This window comes from Mauremys mutica, chromosome 8, assembly GCF_020497125.1.
Source record: "Mauremys mutica isolate MM-2020 ecotype Southern chromosome 8, ASM2049712v1, whole genome shotgun sequence".
NCBI lineage: Eukaryota > Metazoa > Chordata > Testudines > Geoemydidae > Mauremys > Mauremys mutica.
Window position 1 is genome coordinate 39079652 of NC_059079.1, and position 21399 is coordinate 39101050.

The 21399-nt window shown below is 38.1% G+C and overlaps 1 protein-coding gene across 1 annotated transcript in view; it reads right to left on the reverse strand.

Moving 5' to 3' along the window:
• The window catches only part of OLFM3 (olfactomedin 3), a 126022-nt gene that overhangs the window by 24544 nt on the left and 80079 nt on the right, over positions 1–21399 (reverse strand). Inside the window, exon 2 of the mRNA XM_045028004.1 lies at positions 699–845. Coding sequence (XP_044883939.1) covers positions 699–845 — 147 coding nt within the window. The remainder of the gene's footprint in view (positions 1–698; positions 846–21399) is intronic.

The window sequence follows — 21399 nt, forward strand, 5'->3', positions numbered from 1 at the left end:
CGTACTGAACAAATATGTTTTTAGCTCAATATTTGGTGTTGCTATCTGCCTTTAATGCTCTCTGTGGCCTCAGAGGGTATGCATCACCATTTGTTCTACAGTAAACAGAACTTGGTTACAGTGGCTCAGGGGTGTCATAGCTGCAGTTTTCCCTCATTTTCTTATGCAATAGAAATCAGCTTTTATTAGTTAAATTTACATGCAGCTGTGAATAAATCTGAGGTGTAAAACTCTTTAGTTGTTTGGCAGAAAAACCATTGAACAAGCTGTTGGTGTGATTCAAGGGAATGAGCTTCAAAATCCTCCTATGATGGCGATGTGGGCACCAGATTGAATCCTGGTGCTTCTAGCTAGCTTGATCTGGAATTTGTAGCTAATTTTATGATGGCCAGGCTGTTTTGATACAGACATATAAACTATGGTACTCAGTTCTCTTAAAGGAATAAATCTGGGAGGAAGAAACAAGAGAGAAAATGAAGCATTAAGATGCTGCATCAATAACGGATCAGCAGAGCTGTGTTGTAAAGAAACCAGATGAAGTGTGATTAGTGGTGGAAAACTGGGAAGGGGAAACAGAGAAATAATATTGTTAGATAATCATTGAATGCTGTATTATTTATGATTTTAAAGAGGGAAAGGAGCAGATTACTAAGGAAGTCTCAGTGGACAAAAAGAAGGAATACATTTGGGAGACTTACCTTCTCTAGCAGTTGTCTAAGTTGCCTGCTTTTGGCATCTCTGGAACATAAATTTTGTTCTGGTGCAACTACAGTACAAATGCATCGGCCATCTGGGTCTTGGGCTGAACTATACACTTGCCATCCTTCTTTGGGGCTAATTTGAGTCTATAGTAATAAAACAATAAGAAAAGGCAAAGAGAGTGATATTCATGAATGACCTTTTGGTTTTTCAAATGCTTTAAAACAAAACATCTATCTCTATATAGATATACACACACAAAGAATTAAACCTAAGAAAATATGCTTGCTCAGTTACATACTATATGTGTTCACAATGATGTTCCTTTTAGTTATCTTTTATTATCCCCTTAATGGATGATTGGTAATTTTGCATTTTTCCAAAGTTTTCCATTATACCTGACTCCTTGTTAATAGTTATTTAGAAATGTTTGACAGCCCTGCTTAATTGCAGTCATCATATTCAGTCTGGATGTGAACAGTTTTGTACTTATGATTCAACAAAAGTGCATTGATTTCATTCCTTGTGGATAGGTGTTATAGTTTCCATGAAAAAACAAAAAAATTGTCCTTTCTTACTGGATGACTTTTACTTTAAATTAAGGGAAGCAACAAGATAGAAAGGAACAAATATAAAGTCCCCATGAGAAAGCACAGTAACGGTATCCATGCTGATCAACTCTCAGGTCTAAAAACAAGTTAGAGGGGGCCCACTTTACTTTTAAAGGTGCAGTACATCAAAAACAGCCTTGCAGTTACATAGCTATAAACACCAACAGCAATACAGAAGCCTCGGGGAAGTACAGCAAAGAATCTGTTTAGTTTAGATGAGAGGGAACAAAGTTAGTCATTAAGATTGTAATGTATGCTGGAAATTCCTAGCACATTCTGCTTTCAGCAGTCATGGTAACACTCAAAAATTCTTCTAGTCTTTTTCCAGTGGTGACCAACATCCCAAAGCTTTATCTGCCTATTTCTCTAAATATTATATGATAGATTGAAAGAGTTGGTTGACACGCATTTAATGCGTATAGATTGGTTGACACGCATTTAATAAGATATATAGAAATTTACAGAAGTCAAGATGAAGGAAGGAAATAAAACAACTTGATGATGGAGGAATTTCAGATGATATAATTAAATCTGTTAATAGAAGTAACGTTCTTGAGTATTGGATTTACAGATGACTAGTCAAGATAAAATTATGCTTTCTTCTTTTTATATCTATCTAAGGGTAGGTCTACACTTACCTGCTGGGTCGACGCGTAGAGTTCGACTTCTCGGAGTTCGAACTATCACGTCTAATCTAGACGCGATAGTTCGAACTCCGAACACGCTCCCGTCGACTCCGGAACTCCACCACCGCAAACGGCGGTGGCGGAGTCGACGGGGGAGCCGCGGACTTCGATCCCGCGGCGTCTGGACGGGTGAGTAGTTCGAACTAAGGTAGTTCGAGTTCAGCTACGCTATTCGCGTAGCTGATCTTGCGTACCTTAGTTCGACACCCCCCCCCCCAGTGTAGACCAGGGCTAGGGCTACGTCTATACTACCCGCCTGGGTCGGCGGGTAGCGTTCGACTTCTCGGAGTTCGATATATCGCGTCTCATCTAGACGCGATATATCGAACTCCGAACGCGCTCCCGTCGACTCCGGAACTCCACCACCGCGAACGGCGGTGGCGGAGTCGACGGGGGAGCCACGGACTTCGATCCCGCGGCGTCTGGACGGGTGAGTAGTTCGAACTTGCGTACCTTAGTTCGATCCTCCCCCCCAGTGTAGACCAGGCCTAACAAATACAGTATTGGCTACTTGATTTCAAAGCTCAGATGCTAATGGCTGCCCCAGAATAATTTCATTTTCGCATAGTGTATGTGTGTCACCAGTTATATTATAAAAATGTAGTTAACATCAATGCAAACAGTAATTATTAAAACTGGCAAGCATTAATATTGATGCTTACTGGCCTAAGTAAAGTCAGCCATTGCATAGTTCATCACTACAGGGCAGATACAGTATCTCTTTAGAATGAGTTTAGAATAAAAGGTGAAAGAGTATTCCCTTGGTGATTCTTCTCTGCATTTCATCTTAATACAAGAAAAGAGAACCACCTCTTTTCTTCCAAGGGATTTCTGCTGGGGTCACTGAAGAAAGCAGTGACCTCTCCTTCTGTAGAGTTAATTGAAAGATCAAAACTGTAATATTCCCCTGTTTTGCTAGGAAAATAAAAGCCTGTAATTTAAAGGGATTGTAAATGCAAGACAGTTGAACTTGCTTTAGGGTTTGCTAGAAAGACTTATCTAAGGTTCATTGCTAAATCATGCCAGTTTTATGATGTTCTAACCTTTATTTTTTTAGAGCACAAGGAATCTAGTTTAAGAGATGGTGAACAATAAAATCTAAACAAAATTACAGCTGCAGGGACAATTTAAATTGGTTTTGAATAGCAAGTAATATTGTAAGCTTGAACAATTCAGGCTTGTCAAAGCAGTTAACCCTTACAATGTTAGCTAATTTTAGGTTGGTGGCTTCTATGATTTTCCATAGTCCTCATACCCAGATAATGATGTCATATAACAGTACTGAAACCATAAGTTTATGTCAAAGTTTAGGAATATCTGCAGAATCCAATGTTAGCTCCTATCCCTTCTGAGGTACAGGAATACTTACTCCTAATGTACAGATACACGGCAATCTTTGGGCTTTATTGTGAGTTCATACTGGTATAAACTCAGGAGTTACTCCATTTATGTTAATAAAGGTTCACCAGTGTAAAATGGATGAGACACCAGAATCAGGCCTAGTCTATAGTAAAAAGGATGTAATCCAGGTTGAATTGTCCAAACAGTCCTTTATATGTTGTGTTGAAATCACATATTTCAATCTCATTTCCTGACAAAAAGCATGTTTACCCAGGCACAAATTTCCTTACAATGTGGCGTTAGATGAAGAGACACTTGTACAAACATAAAAGCATTTGCCATTCGATTTTTTTTAAATGAGCTGTTCTACACTTGTGATGTACACTTATCACAATGAGAAACCCTCAGGCACATACTAGAAGTGCATTGTGATTGATTATCTATGCTTAAATGAATGATGATATATTACTCTAAATTTAGGCTCCATTGCTTTACTGTATTCTGTTTTCATTCAGTAGGAAAGAAGTTGCTGTCATGAGAGGGTATGGATGGAGATTATCTATCTATCTAGCTATCTATAACTGTGAGAGTGATTTTTACACACACCTGAACTTTTATTTTATTATTTTTTTGTTCTTTCCCATTTAATCCCACCCTCAAGCGGAAGATGCTCTGCTTCCCAGGGAAGGAGCTAGAAGGCATCAAAATCTTAGGAAAGCTGCTGAATCCAAACCCCAAATGCAGGCTTACTGCTGACAGGTCTTAGTAAGCAGACGAGAAAAGAAATAACCAAGTTTCAAAAGCGGAGAAACAAAAATATTCATGTTAGTTCTTAATGATCTTATGGAAAGAGAAAGGAGCCCCTACAAAAGCTAATATTTCATGTTATCTTAGAATAAAGGCAGCTGTGCTATAGAATTCCACTACCAGATATTTCAATAAGAATATTATAGCTATGTTCATTGTCTCCACAGTCTGGGCAAATGCATTTCATTGCAATACATATAATTCCTAGGACTAGTTGTGTATAAACACTATGGGCCAAATTTTCTTCTGTTATAACTCCACCGACTTCAACAGTTATTCCAGCAGTAAATTTGGTCCTATCTTTCCCCCCTTTTCAGCTCAGGTGAAAAGAAGTAGTTAAATGTAAAGGAGATGAGGAGATTTTTTCCTTTCTCTCTTGTACAAAATGTACAATTTTTCAAATTTTGTGTGGCCGGTGGAAACATATTTAGAAAGTTTTATACATAGCAAGATTCAATTTGAACTGCAGATTGCTCATGTATGTTGATGGATTTCTGAGGATATGTTGGCAATATATGCCCAGGTGTCAAGGATTCGTACTGAATTCACAGTATGTAGGGCCTTATCTCATAATGTTGCATTTTAGAAATTACATGCCATAGAAATAAGAAGACTTTATAACAAGATGGATAAAGCAGAAGAACTTCTCTTGACTATGACACTGTACAGAATATGATTATTTTCCACCATACGAATATTACAAGGCTGTTCTGCTTCGGATATAAGGCTTTTATCCCTGTGTGCCTGCTTCACTGACACTTCTATTACCTCACAGTTCACTAAGGCATGAAACAAGTATGGTTGCTCCATCTTAATGAGAGCAAGCAGCGTAATAACAAAGCCTACATGCTATGGTCCAGAGCCTCAGTGGGTTTAAATGAGCAGAACTTCACTTGAAGTCAAGGAAGACGTCAACTTACACTACCTCAGGATCTGATCTGCAAATTATATATATAATTATGTATGTGTGTGTGTGTGTGTCCCAGCTAGTCAAGCACAAATGTATATTTGGATTAAGGGACCCATCTGACTTGTTGGTGCCAGTAGGATTTAGAGACATGCCCCATATAGTTCAGTGTGCAAATTAGTTATATTTTAAGAAAAATTCAGGATTTCCCCATTCCCCCTTAACACGGTGTTATACTAGAATAAAAACTCATTTCTTTAGGATAACAATACAATGAATTAAAAAGTAACAATATTAAAAACTTTGTATGCAATATTTTTTCCTATCCACATACAATCAGATAATTAAATATTGATCAGTTAATTAATCACTTTTAGCTACAACTGAAATTCAGTCCTGAGAATAGTAAACTATTCTCCTCTGATTTCATTTACACTGAAATGACACAGATAGGATTTCTCAAATATTTGGTAGAATACATTTTGTTCCAACTCCATTTCCTCTTCTACAAATGCTACTGTAAAGGTCCTTGAGTTCACCTGTCTGATTGAAATATGAATCTAATTTTTAGATTACACATAGAAGTTCAGAGAAAGAGTTAATAACACTTTTTTTCTTTAGTTCTACATAAACAGAGACTGCGGCATGTTGTGTTAAAATTTACTGACATCAGAACATCAAATACAAGTACTGGAAGATTTTAACTAATCTAACTAATAATTCATCATCTCCACTATTTCCTAATCAGCCTGCATAAAAGTCCTGTGGCTAAACTGAAATACCTATTTTCTTTTCTTGTTAAAAGAAATCCCTTTGCTTGACTGCTCTGCAAATTAAGAAAAGAAACTCTGTGGCAATGCTACAGAGTAAGATAGACTGTAGGTTTCTTTTCAGTTATTCTATAATACAACAGTATACATTTTCTGGAACAATAAATATGGAAACAAATCTATGCTAAAGAAACAAGTATTTTTTTAGATATTTTAAACATTTCATACTCAAAAAATGAAGCTGTTTGTTCTTAAATACTTAATAAGGCTATTTTTCAAAAAGTTTCCCTTGTATAGTAAGTCTGTAGCATCCACACAAATGCTGTGCAGTTTGATGTCTCCAGACAGAAGCATGCAGTAAGTTACAGCATAAAGATTAATAGCTTTAAAAGAGATTTACAAAGAGGCAACTTAAACCATAGCCTTGTGGTCCCTTAAAATATCAGTTCAGCATGAAGATGGCTTACAACACATCAGAGCTACTTACTAGAGTATCTGAAGTGGATAGTCTGGTGGTATTTAGTCCTACCAGAGATGGAAGAGTTTGGGACATCCAGTTAGAGATCATTGCCATGGTACTAAGAACAGCACCAAGCTTGAGCAGTGGAGGACTCATTGCTGTGGAGCTAATGAGTTTTCATAGTGACTGATTATCATCCTAGTGCCGGCTGGCAGTGAGAGGCGTGACTGCAGCACTCAACATCCACAGCATGAAAGGAGATCAACCTCCTCAGATTTAATCATCCATTAAAAACACACACAGCCTCCCCCAGCTTCTGTTCTTCTACTCTTACCAACAGATACTTCAACAGACTTATACTAACCACTAAGCCATATAGTACTTTGTATCTACATTCATCTCGCTTAATGGTGGGAAGGATTATTAGCGAGGCCAGGAAAACACAAAGGCTGTCATTCTCAGAAATTGTTTCCTAAAACTGCTATTCACAGATTTTGGAGTAGTCACTTAAATTATCAATATCAATAACTCCACACTTTGCAAAGCTTCTTATTACATGTTCACAAGCAGTACAGAAGTAGAGTGACTGAAGAAAAAATAGCTATGCTACTTTTGGGAAGAGGAACAGAAAATAAACGATGTATGGCTCAAGTAGGGGTATGGGAGTTACTGATTCCTTAAATCTGCTTCAGGGTCTTCAGTTGTCTAATGTGATACAATGATTTCTAAATTCAGTGGCAGCTTGTGCTGATTTGTGGGGAAGTCATAAAATAGAAAGAACAGAACAAAAGCTTGTACCACAAATTGTGCAATATGGGTAACTGTTATGTATAGTATGTGCATTTTGAATATGTCTCTAAAGAGGGTAGGTAGAGCAAGTTTTCTTAACAGTATTTACTTGAAAGAGTACTTGGTTAAAAGTTTGCAAGGAGACAGAATATTGTATTTGTTCCCAAGGTGAATGCTGGAGTTTGTTTCAAAATTTACTTCCTCGGAAATATATTTTTCTTAAACACTTTTGGCAGGTGATATGAAAAAAATCCTCAAAGCAATTGAAAAGATACATATTTATATAGAAGAGTGGGAGCTCATGAATGCATTCACTGGAATTAAGCTTTCTAAACATCCAGAAAAGCTTTTGAAATTCTCAGAGCTTGTGTTCCAAATTCATGCTAGAGTTCTCTCTCCCAAATGCTCTTAAAATGATTTCAATCAACCTGTTACTTAACCAAGAAGTATAGAAAATCAATCATTGTCTTTTTAAAATCAAGATATGCAGGGAAAAAACACATTGAGAGCTACTATATAATCTTATGAGGGACCTTGTGGCACAAAGGCTCAGCAGCAAATACAAGAGAGATAGCATGCATCTAAATATTAACTACTTTCATGGAATTGCACACTAAGCTAAAATGTTAAGTTTCAAAATATTGAAAAAAGTGTTACTCACTGAAGAGTGCATTTAGAGATCTGTGAGGTTTTAGTAAAGCAACAAACACCTAAAGCAAAAATCCTTTTGAAAGATGTATGTCCAACAAATCAACAACAATTAACAGAGAGTTTAAAATGTGAGGCAAATTGTAGGTTTACTTATTTATGAGACACTTCAACACAAATGATAAAATATTGAATGTTGACAATTTTACCCTGTATTGTTTATTAGGCATGATAATAAAAGGTCTAAGTATGAAGAGTTTTTGGTGCCCCCTTTTTCAAGTATTATAACTACAAAAACATTATACCACTTATGGCTTTATATATGGCTTTTAGGTGGAAGATCATAGTATTTTACACACATGGGATAGAGTGGGTAAAATCCTGGCCTCATTTAAGTCAATGGCAAAACTCCCATTAACTTTAATGGGGCAGGATTTCACCTGTCTGTTATCTAAGGATCTTAAACTGCTGTATAAACTTCAATTCTAAATCACAATGCTCTCTGAGGTAGGTAATTATTTTACAAATGGGGGAAACTGATATAACGAGGGTAAGCGATTTGCACAGGGTCGAACAGTAAATCAGTGGCAGAGATGGGGGCACAACCAAGGACAACTGTTTTTTGCGCTACCTAACAAATAACACTCTCTGCTCTGTGTTTGACTTTTGCCATGTGAACTAGTCTCCCCTTAACAAAATTCTGTTGGCTGTCATGAGATACCTATTCTGACTATTCAAATGAAATGAGCCTGATTCTGATCTTGGTTCCACTGGTTCCACACTAGTGTAACTCTACTGGCTTCACCAGGGCCTGTGCAACCATTTAGGCGACCTAGGTAGTCGCCTAGGGTGCTGGGATTTGGGGGGGGGCGCCATTTTCTTCGGCAGTGACCACAGCGGCCGGATCTTCGGCCACCCCGGTCGCCGCCGGCATTTAGGCAGAGCTGGGGCAGAGCTGGGGCAGAGGAGCGCGGGGAGGGCCGCCTGCAACAAGTAAGGGGGGGGGCGGCACGCAGGGGAACTCCCTGCCCCAGCTCACCCCCGCCCCACCTCCTCTCCGAGCATGCCATGGCTGCTTCACTTCTCCTGCCTCCCAGGCTTGCAACACCTAAGCTGATTGGGTGCAAGGTGGAAGTTTTGCCTAGGGCGCGAAACATCCTTGCACCGGCCCTGGGCTTCACCTAATTTGCACCAGAATTTATGAATGCAGAATCAACCCCAGTGGATCAGTTGCATTGTATATTGATTTGTTCTACAAGGTTTCTGTTCAACAAATGCTTTGCCTTAGACTAAAACTAATGTTAATGGGTTGGATGCTCAAATGTGTCAAGTAAAGGAGGAGGCAAAGGTGGCTCTAGGTTACCTCTACTTCTTCCTACATCTTGAGGGCAGCTGGAGATTGAGCCAGCCACCGGACCCAGAGAGAGTAACCACAAGCCTGTTCTAACTTAAGCTTCCCTAGGGCTCAGGATTACCCCTCTGGTTCTAACATACCTCTGGAAGGCCTCCTATGGCATCAAAGCTGGGGGCAAGGGTGTGCAGTAAGGGCCCTCTATACCCAGGGTGATGGAACAATTTTTATAGTGGGGGTGCTGAGAGCCATTGAACCAAACTGTTAAACGCTGTATATTATGGAAACTACTTCAAGCCAGTGGGTTCAGTAGCACCCCCAGGACCCTTAGTTTCAGTGCCTATGACTATGCCACCTTTATGCCAGCCTGCAATGGGGAGAGTGGGGATTCTCAGCTCCCTAATTAAGGCAGCTTTAAGTCCCTTTGGTTTCAGTGGATTGGTTCCAAAGGGTCATAACCAAAGCGAAAGGCCTGACACTGATGTGTCTATTATAGTTATATTTACAGAAGAATGTGTAAAGGAATAGATCTTTCAAGAACTTGTGGTCCTTTTTATATGACTACCATATCTAAAGGAATGGTCAACAAGTGGACTCAAGGTTTATTATACTATTTATGCCACATTCTGCTAAGAAGAGGAAGTTTTCACCATCTGTAATACAAGCTTTGATTGGCTTCCCACAAACTGGATGGTTGTGCTGCCTTAACATATAAGCCCTATTGCCATTCCTTATATTGCACTGCTGATGTCCAAAGAGCTGCTGTTTCTTTTGCTCATGCTGATGCTACTGCACGCTAATGGGGGACAAGATGCATACTTCTATCTTCACACAAAAAGAGATGATGAGCCAGCTACAATTTCTCCCTCCACAACTGGAAAAAGCAGTAAACGCTACAATTTTCTACCTGGAGCCATTTCTTGATGTGGACTTTTCCTCCATTTCCAACCCAACCTCAAACAAATAAACCACACTGAACCACTTCTTCTACTACCATATTTCTCCAAGACATATAGAGCTCATAAAGTATTTAAAATTACCTGTACTTGGCATATGAATGTAGGTGCCTGACATCTGCACACTTATTTATCCAGGGGACTTGTAAGATCACAAAGACACCATTCTCTTTACTCGTCCTTCCCCTTTCAGAGATCCCCTGTTACAGTGATCTTCCTTTCAAAAGATTTGGGCTGAATGTATCCTCCCTCCTCTGTAAGTTTTCATCCCACCCTCCACCACAGGAGCTCTCTGGACATAGGTCCAAGACACTCCTTTCCTCAGGGCTGAGCATGCAACCGCCAATGTTTCCAGCCCCAGTTGCTCTGAGTGAGAAGACTGACTTTGAATTCAGAACCCAATGCATTCTCCTTGCATCTCTGGGAGTGCAAATATTTTTGCTACGATTGGGAGCCAGTGTACTCTGATCCCAGCTCTGCCACTGACTCTCTTTGGGTCATTTAACCTCTCTTTCCCTATCTGTAAATGGGCTAATATTGTATCATGGATGCCATGAGAATCCATCAGTTAATGTTTGTGAAGTCCGTTGAAGGTGAGAAGAACTATATATCAGTGTGTATTATTATTACTTCGGCCATCTCCTTCCCCTTCCTACTTTTAATATTCCCCTTTGAAAATATATAAGCTCCTTGTTTGGCAGGTTTCCAAAGACTGAGAGGCGGCATACCCTATATTATAGTAGGCAAATTAATCCAATTTCTGAAGAGAATCTCCTGGGGATATCTGAGTGGTATGAAACCGAATTAGGAAAATGTATTTCAGTTGTGACAATTTGCTTGAGTTGAACTATTCTAAAAAGTTACAGTAAGTTATTTGGAAAGGATAGACTCACTCCTTACTCATCTGACACAGGATTTATTCTTAACCAAAATCCCACTTTGAGAGAAGGCAGAAAACTGGCAGCAGTAAAATGAGAAAAAATATCAAAGTGTAAAAATATAGAACATTTATATATCTTGCTTGTAGCTGAATCAAAATAAATATCTCAAAGCTATTGCTGCAGTATACAAAGTGAGTTTTAATAACTGCAAGAGCACTGACACTCATCCACCTTTTTTTACCTGTCAATGCGTCTGCTACTCTGCTCAGGGGTGCAGGTGGAAATTTCCACACAAACAGAACCTCACATTGCAATGCAAAAGGACTACTTATGATCATGCAGATATTCAGACTAAAAACAGAAGAGCTGTATTATACTGTTGGATAAAACAATTAAATCCCAAGCCATTTGGGACATTATGCCAAGGACATCTTGGGGAGCCTTACAATAAAAAATACATTACATCCATAAAAAGAACAGAAGAATGTGAATTGGTCCTTTACTAAGTTAAGAAGAACACTTTCAATACAAAGTCATTTCCTTTACTGAAGCCCACACATAGCTCACATTATGATGTGCTAAAGAGAGAGAAAACTGACAGCAGATTTCTTGAGATAATTTGGCTGCTCCACATGCCAAGACAATAGTGTGAAAAGGCCATATCACCAGCTTACAAAAAAGTTTAGAGTGCAACTAGAAGTTCTGAGCGCAAAGATCTTTAAGATCTCCATTTGGTAAAATAAGACAGAGATTCAGAGCCAAATGAAATGTGCATGTAACTTACTGATGAGTTTGTGGTACAGGTCTCAGTAGGAGCTTGTACTTTTTGCTCTGGAGGTTGCTGAATTATGCCCGGTGTATCAGCCATGGTCATCACATAACCACGCACACCTAGCGTATAGTGCAGAACTCAGTGCTCTAGAGGGCAGGTGGAAGTGGGGCATGGGCAGAGATCCATTGTTACTAGGAGTGCATAAATGGCATTGCTGCTTCAAACGTTGGGGTGCTGGAGCTTCTGGGAGTGATTCTGCATGTCTGGGAGAAGAATTGTCTTCTGCTTTTTGTCTTCCTACTACATATCCCAGGTAACTGGGCTGAGCATGGTCTTCAGGATTAGGCCAAATTGCACAAGAGTGCCAAGGTGCCATGTTTTGGATCCATCAAAGCAGTTGTGTAACATCAGCAGGAAGGGTAAAGGGGAAATGTAATAATCAAATCAATTTCCAATACAGTTATGGATAAGAGTCTGTTTCAGTCATAAACTTAAATCCAAGCCATGCTTTTTAGACGGAAAAGTTTATAATTTTACAATAACACGAGCAAGATATTATTCAACAAGAAAACCTCCAATAAACCCTTAAGATTTCTGGGAAAAGATCTGCTTCCAAAATATCTGTCCCATCAGAAAGTAAATCAGGGCATTTCACGTTGCTCAAACCATCCAACACTGAATGTCAGACACACCATGAGATACATATTCAAATTAGATAATTATCCAAGATATGCAGAGCGTAAGTCAGCCCAGAATTAGGCCCCTATGGTGTATGTGGAAATACAGAGAGAGAGACACACACACACAGAGTAATGTTCTCTGTGTTATTGCTATCCAATGAAAACTGAATGTCATTAAAACTTAGAGAACATCTGCAGTGGTACTATCATTATTTCTAGACTAGACTGGAAAGAAAAGTGAGCATTTTTTTAAAGGAAAACCTCATTTTCTGTCTACTAAACATGCATGTTTTTTCCCCAGGAACTGAAAGGAATCTAATCATTGTTGGCATCCCCGTAAGTTCTTTAACTCAGTAATGTACTGTAATGTGGTAGTGAGTTCTACAGATCAGTTATGAGTTCTGTAAAGAAGCATTTACATTTATCAGTTTTTAAATGTGTTAACTTTTCATTTTAATGGGTGTCCCTCTGTTCCTGTGTTATGAGGAGTAAATAGAAGCACCTGATTTAGTATCTCTACTCTCTACATATCATTAATGTGTTACATCATATTTCTCTCCTTTCTAAAACATATAGTCCTAATCTTTTAAAATCTTTCCTGTTGCCAATCATCTCATCATTTTTGTTGCCCTTTTCTGGAACTTTTTTATTTGTGCGGATCTTTAATGAGGTGTGGAGACTAATGTTCCACACACTATTCAAGATGAGGGTATACCACTGATTAATACCACTCAATGGAATTGATATTATCTTCTATTCCTTTCTTTATGCAGCCTTGCATCCTGTCTGTTCTTGACCACTCCTGATTACTGATGTTTTAAATCCAGAATGATGCAGCCATAAATCTTTTTGCTGAATTGTTACACTTAGTTTACAATCTATCAGTATGCATGAGTAATTCTGATTTTTGCTTCCAATATGCATTATCTTTCATTTGAACCAGGTGGCCTAATTTTCTAGTTTTATTAGGTTCTTCTGAAGTTCCTCAGCATCCCTTTTAGACCTGACTAACTCAAACAATGTTCTGTCGTCCACAAATGTTGTCACTTAACTGTTCACCACCTCTTCCAGAAGTTAAATAAATGCATTAAACACCACCAGTCCTAATACAATTCCTTTGGAGGAAACCACTGCTAAACTTCTTCCATGCTGAAAATCAGTTACTTATTCCTTTGTTTTTCTCCTCATAATCAGTTTCTGATCCACAGCAGAACATTATATGCCCCCTTCTGACTCCTTAGTTCCTTAATTGTCTCTCATGATGGACTCATCAAAGGCTTTCCAAAAGCACAAATGAATTACAATACTGGTTGTCCTTTATCCATTATATGTTAACATTTTCAAAGAATAGTAATTAATGGAGAGGCATGATTATCCTTTACAGCTGCCATGCTGGTTTATCTTTATCATAGCATACTCATCTAGGTGTTTTACAACGTTATATTTAATTATTTTTTCAATTAATTTAGCTGATACTGAAGCAAAACTCACTGATCTGTAATTAGCCCCAAGACTGATTTTTAAAGCTAGGTACAACTCAGGCTACCATCCAGTATTCCAGATGAGCATGTAATGATAATGAGCTCCATGTGGGTGCACCCACACAGAGCTCTATTGACTTCTATGATGCTTTACCTGGTGCCCAAATCTGCCCATGCAGAGCCCATTATCTGATCTGGGCTTTAGTCTCTGACAATGGCTTGGAAACAGTAATGTGAGGTAAGTATATCCCAGTCATTCCTTGTGGGGTGTGATCCAAATAACACTGGTCTACAATTTTTGAGAAGTCGTCTGCTTCAGAGATAAAATGTGATATTTATTATGTATTTTGATGTGCTGAATTCAAATATGACAATTAAAATAACTGATTGGCTACTGTTTCTAAGATATTTAAGTTTTTACATTTTATGTCTATGTATATTGTGTAGATAGTAGAGTTTTAATCATAAATTGTAAACTTAGGTCTTTTCGTGTGTTTATGGTTGCTTTACATGATAATATTTCACCTGTCCTGTTTATATAACACTTTAAAAATCAGCAAAAGGGTTATATAAATAAAATTGATTATGAAACAAAAGGCAAAAAACTATTATGTACATAGTTTAGTCCTATTCAGTGTCTACTCGGCGCTTCTTGGCTTGTCTCTTGTATTCATTAAATGGAGCATCTCTTGTCACTGTCCAGCAATAGTCTGCAAGCATTGATGGGCTCCATTTGCCCTGATAGCATTTCTCCATTGTTGCAATGTCCTGGTGAAATCGCTCGCCATGCTCGTCGCTCACTGCTCCGCAGTACGGTGGAAAAAAATCTAGATGAGAGTGCAAAAAATGTATCTTTAGTGACATGTTGCAAACCAAGGCTTTTGTATGCCTTGAGGAGGTTTTCCACCAACAACCTGTAGTTGTCTGCCTTGTTGTTTCCGAGAAAATTTATTGCCACTAACTGGAAGGCTTTCCATGCCTTCTTTTCCTTGCCACGCAGTGCATGGTCAAATGCATCATCTCGAAGAAGTTCACGAATCTGAGGACCAACAAAGACACCTTCCTTTATCTTAGCTTCACTTAACCTTGGAAATTTTCCACGGAGGTACTTGAAAGCTGCTTGTGTTTTGTCAATGGCCTTGACAAAGTTCTTCATCAGACCCAGCTTGATGTGTAAGGGTGGTAACAAAATCTTCCTTGATTCAACAAGTGGTGGATGCTGAACACTTTTCCTCCCAGGCTCCAATGACTGTCGGAGTGGCCAATCTTTCTTGATGTAATGGGAATCTCTTGCACGACTATCCCATTTGCAGAGAAAACAGCAGTACTTTGTGTACCCAGTCTGCAGACCAAGCAAGAGAGCAACAACCTTCAAATCGCCACAAAGCTGCCACTGATGTTGGTCATAGTTTATGCACCTCAAAAGTTGTTTCATGTTGTCATAGGTTTCCTTCATATGGACTGCATGACCAACTGGAATTGATGGCAAAACATTGCCATTATGCAGTAAAACAGCTTTAAGACTCGTCTTCGATGAATCAATGAACAGTCTCCACTCATCTGGATCGTGAAGGATGTTGAGGGCTGCCATCACACCATCGATGTTGTTGCAGGCTACAAGATCACCTTCCAAGAAGAAGAATGGGACAAGATCCTTTTGATGGTCACGGAACATGGAAACCCTAACATCACCTGCCAGGAGATTCCACTGCTGTAGTCTGGAGCCCAACAGCTCTGCCTTACTCTTGGGTAGTTCCAAATCCCTGACAAGGTCATTCAGTTCACCTTGTGTTATGATGTGTGGTTCAGAGGAGGAGGATGGGAGAAAATGTGGGTCCTGTGACATTGATGGTTCAGGACCAGAAGTTTCATCCTCTTCCTCTTCCTCGTCTGACTCAAGTGAGAATGATTCTGGTGCATCAGGAACCGGCAGTCCTTCTCCATGGGGTACTGGGCGTATAGCTGATGGAATGTTTGGATAATGCACAGTCCACTTTTTCTTCTTTGACATACCTTTCCCAACTGGAGGAGGCACCATGCAGAAGTAACAATTGCTGGTATGATCTGTTGGCTCTCTCCAAATCATTGGCACTACAAAAGGCATAGATTTCCTTTTCCTGTTCAGCCACTGGCGAAGATTTGATGCACAAGTGTTGCAGCATATGTGTGGGGCCCACCTCTTGTCCTGATCTCCAATTTTGCAGCCAAAATAAAGGTGATAGGCTTTCTTAACCATAGTGGTTATACTGCGCTTTTGTGATGCAAAAGTCACTTCACCACAAACATAGCAGAAGTTATCTGCACTGTTCACACAAGTACGAGGCATCTCTGCTCACTTTGGCTAAACAGAAATGTGTCCCTTTGCAAAATCAAACACTGACAAATAAGAGAGCACGACACTGTATGATTTCTAGAGCTGATATAGGGCAATTTGTTCAGCAGAGTGATGTAAGCTTTGTTATGATTGCATCATACATGACTTCTAGGAATAACATGATGCAATTCATATCATGTATGATGCAATACCAGCTTCAGATTACATCATTCATTGTTTTGCCTAAAAAGCAAGTACTGTCCAAACCCAGTCATAGATTTATTCATAGATCCAGTCAAAGATGTATTTTAGTCATTTCTGGTTTAAATTGAGATCCCTTCCCTTTATAACTCACTTATCCTCCGCTATTCCCAAGTCAAGGGTCATATATACTGACCCAATAGCATATCTTAAAACCAGAGCCAATCAACAATTTTAAGCATCATTTTCGTTCTCAGTTACCCAGAATTAGTAACGTTTGACTACATTTATTTCAGAAGCATTTTGGCTGTAGAGCAGTGTAATTTGTGCAGTCTTTGTGTAATGGTGTATGTGTCTGTAATTCTGAAAGTCTGGTTTCTCTCCATTATATCAAACCATGACAAACATCTGAATTTCAATCCATATTAAGTTTACTGGTTGGATTAGATACATTTGAAAAAATAACATTCTTTGACTTACAATAGCTGAAAATTTCAGACATTGCCTTTACTGAATTGCCTTTGAACAAAATCCTATTTCAAACTGCTTTTCTCACTGTCTTTGTAAAATCTTAGTGGGTGACTAAACTGTGTCTTTACATAATTTAGACAATTGCATTTCAAAGTTTTGGGTTGAAAGTCCTTCTTGAAATATGACCCTCAGGAAAAGTGTTTGTGGAATTTCAAGAATTTCAGTGTATCAGTAATGGAGAAACTGATATATCATTGGTTATATATATCTAGTATAACTAGGAAAACTACTTATTCAGGCATTTAAATAAAGAACATATTTCATTCTGCAAATATTATATTTGATTTTCTCTTCATTGTAACTGTGCTAGAAAATTATCTGGGTTACATAAATTTCAGGCATATTTTATTTAAATAATTAAATGAACAAATTACAACTTTTTCCTTCCATTCTAATAAAAAGTTCTTATGAAATATTTTGTACTTAAACCATACTGTATGTATCTAATGTCCTTCATTTTATGCATTCATTTGTGAAGTATGTAATTCAAAATCACACTGCCACAGAGCACTTCAATGAGGAAAATGTGTGCAGCTAAAAACAGAATTTGGCTCCATCAATGGAGCTGTACACTGGAAATGTGATTTGTTTGTGTTTTCCTTAGAACTAAACAAAATATTTTCATAAATACTTGAAGGAATAAAGCATTTAAATCACTTTGCCCTTTTTAGCACTCTCTTATTTACAGAACGGGAATGATCATGGAAATGAGAATTTTAAGCAAATATTAGTGGGACACAAATGTTTGAAATAATAAATATGAGCATTTGCACTTGCATTTGCAGGAGAAATCTGATTCAAATAGTTATTCTCATCCAGTTAGAGAGCAGAAACAAGACCATGTGATCTATGTTTCCAATCAAATCTAACACAGCTCAATGTCAGATATCAGTGGAGGACCTCCAGATTTACAAACAAGTAACTGGCCAGTATGACCATTCAAATCAATGCCTTCCACAAGGTTATTCCAAGGTCAATTTACATTTAATGACTGTCCTTGAATGAAATTTCACTTTTATATGTCGAGGAATAAGGCCATGTTATTTTTCTAACTTTCTTTATTTAAGTGCCCTTTTCTGGTGATGGTAGATCCATGCATGATTTGTTGGCAGGAGCTGGTGAATAAAATTGACCATGGCAATCCTTATTTATAGTGGGAAAAGGATCCTTTTTTGAGTTGAACTTCAAAAGTGCTGGTATCTGAAAAGTAGCAGGTAGACTTTTCTCAGGTCACAGTGCTGTAAAGCTTACATAGCCCTTTCCCTACTAACAGGTGTTATTTTTGTTACCTCAGTGATTGAATCTTTTTAATGTGACAGCTAAAAGCAAGTAAGATTTTTTTTCTTCTCTTTAAAAAAAAAAAGGCAGCCTGAAAGAACACAGTTCCAGGTAAAGACTTTAAGGTCTACTGCTGTCCCTTGTCCTTACTGTAACACATACACCTCTTCATACTTGTCTTTGGGTTTTTAGTGTCTGGATTTCCATCTGGACCTTTGGCTTGTTCAATGTTCTCTCCAGGATTCCCAGCTTCCTGGAACATATGCTGTTACCTGTGCTTACAGAGAGAAGTTTCTCCTTAGTATATTTTTAATGAACAATAATAAGTTTCCTCTTTTTAGGACTGCTAGATCTCTACTTATTCTTACACTTATGTCTGGCTATTTTCACCTATGCTGGGGCTACTGAAACTAGTTGAACCAAATTTCCAAAAACGTGGCCACTGTTCATGTGCATGCAGCTGTGTATGAACTCCATTTGCTATCTATCACTGGTAGGTGCAGGGGATAGAATTTATGCAAGCAGAGCACACTGAATGCACAGAAAAGCAGTGAGGGAGTAGTGCAAGTTGAGCATAATCAAGCTTTGTTTTTCAAAATGTGTCTATCATTTATTTTGCTAATGGACAAATGTCTCATGCAAGTGTGATAGTCATGCATGCAAATGGAGGCCAGGTTGAAGTTTAATTGAAAATTTGGACCATTGTGCTGCATCCTAAGTTTTTTGTCCCTCTACCGGATCCATATCACTCAATAAGAGAAGGCAAGACCTAAATATAAGAAAGGAGTGATTTTAAATGAGAGGCTGACTAGACCCTCATCTCATACCATCTGAAAAGACAGTCAATACCCAAAGATATAAAAAGTGGGGATCTTTATTCCTCTCAAATAAACAGAATTTCCTGTTCTAAAAATCCCACATAATGTGTATTTTAAACCTTGCCCCCAAACAATTATTTGCTTGCAACCACAGTACCCTAAAATAACGTAATTGAACATTCTCAGAGAGGAGCAACCCAATATTTTGAAAACCCTCATGAGGCAAAGAAATGATATTTTCTTCTTTTTCTCTCCCTCTTATTAACTCAGTGTATACTCACAATAAGCAGTTTCTATGCTTACCAGATGCTTCAGCTTTGTTGCAGCATTTGATCAACCTAAAAAGACATTTATAGCTTTGTATATTTTGCCACCAAGAACATAGGCTCAAATGGACTTGACATTGCAGAAAGAAAAATATTTTTTTTCACTGATTAGTCTAAAGATTTCAGACTAAAGATTTTAGTGTTAGTGGTACTATTAAATTTTATGTTAGAAATAGTAATATTCTGAAAGATTAACCCCATCCTGTTGAGGCAAAACTCTTGTTGCAATCAATGGGAGTTTGGGCTGATACAGAATCATATCCCACTTGAAGTTTCCTAGTTTAGTAAACAAGGCTATTTGTTATTTCAGTTTACATTCCAAAGGAGAAACTGAAATAATATTTTGTCTATTATCAACATCTATCAGTTTTTACAGAACTCACATAGTTCCATCTGTCTAGTGAAAATGCGACCAAATGAACTGAAATATATTTATCTGAAATCTATTATTGCACAAATAGCCATATTTAAGCACAGAATTAATACATCTCTTATTACTTGGAAAGATGTGTAATGTCACTTTTCTCCACGCTAAGTCAGGAGTGTCTTAGGAAATGACTTGCTTCATAAAGCCATATATAGTTTATTAACTATGTATGGGATTAAGAATGTAATTTACTTTTTAAAAGTTGGTTTGCATTAAGTATAGGACATGGAAAATGAAAGCAAATTGAATGGAAATTGAATTACAGTACATTTAATTAAACTTAAAATCATGTAAATAACAGTTATGATTCCATTCATATTAAAATTTCTGATTATATAAATATCTTGGCTCTAATTCCCCAATAGAGTACATCAGATTTATGCTGATATAACTCTTCTGAAGTCGTTGGAGTATAAAACTGGAGTAACAGTCTGGAGAATCAGTCCCCTTGTATGGAAGGGGCCTTCTACACAGAGGATCCTCTGGATTCTCAAGTCAGTTCTCAGGGTCCCCTCAGCTTCTCCTGCTGGTAGGGAGAAACCCCACCTCCCATGAGAGAATTAACAGGAAACTTCATGAGTTAAAACACATGGAGACGTGGCTGTAAAATATCATACTTAATGTGCACTAACTATTACTCATGTTGAAGTGTTCTGTTAACTGTTAAATGCCATTCAAAATAAGAAAGCTCTATCTTAACATAAAAATAAACACCCAGTCCTGCACGGAGATACGCAAGGCTATTACATGAAGCAAGCTACAGAGTAAAACTTGTTGCTATTCCATGTGGTAGTATTGGCTCCTATTACTGTCCTTTTCTGTGCCACACCAAACATGTTTTTTTTTCAAAGCAACTGAGATTTATTAACACAACTGTGTATACTTTTAAATGAAATTTAAGAAGCTAACATTCCAATGTTATTTTCTCTTTTTACTTTCCAAGTGCGCCCCCCCCCGTCCAAAAAAAAAAAAGCCTCCAAAGTCCTCTTTCCGATTCTGGTTAAATCTAATTCAATTATGAAGTATGACTATAAAATGAAATCTTAGTGCTCCATGTTTTCCCTCAATGACATCCATGTTAAATTTGATCAATTTTAAAATTAAAAATATTTTTCCAGCAGTCCAGACTGCCGGCTCAATCTGGTATCTGAATATCAAATAGTTCTATCTGCTTTGAATATTGCATATCACCAGTCATTGCTTCTGTCATGATTTCACATATAAAGAGCAAAACATGAACTTTCAGTCAAAAATAGTTTATTTTTAGGTTAAGGAGAACAACAGGAAAGAACAAAGTGATCCCAATTCAAAGCCCACTGAAGTTAATGTTTGGCTCTGCTGAGAGGGCACAGTGTGTTTCATCTGTGACAGAGTGCAGCAACTCTAAGAGCAAAATGACCACCCTCTCTGAGAAGAGGCAGAGTTCTTAAGAAATGCAAAAGTGAGGTACACAGAAAACAGACATTAAATTGGGTTTCTGAGCACCACGGGAAAGTAAAATATAGGAATCAAGATTTCCTGTATGATATGAGAGGACAATTTTGTCCTAATCAGTCAGAGCTTGGCTGGAAGCTTTGTTAATGCATGAGGCTTCCTCTTTTATTCCTGTTTATTATTTGTATTCTGGTATGTCTACAATGTGCTAGATACTGTCCACACACAGAA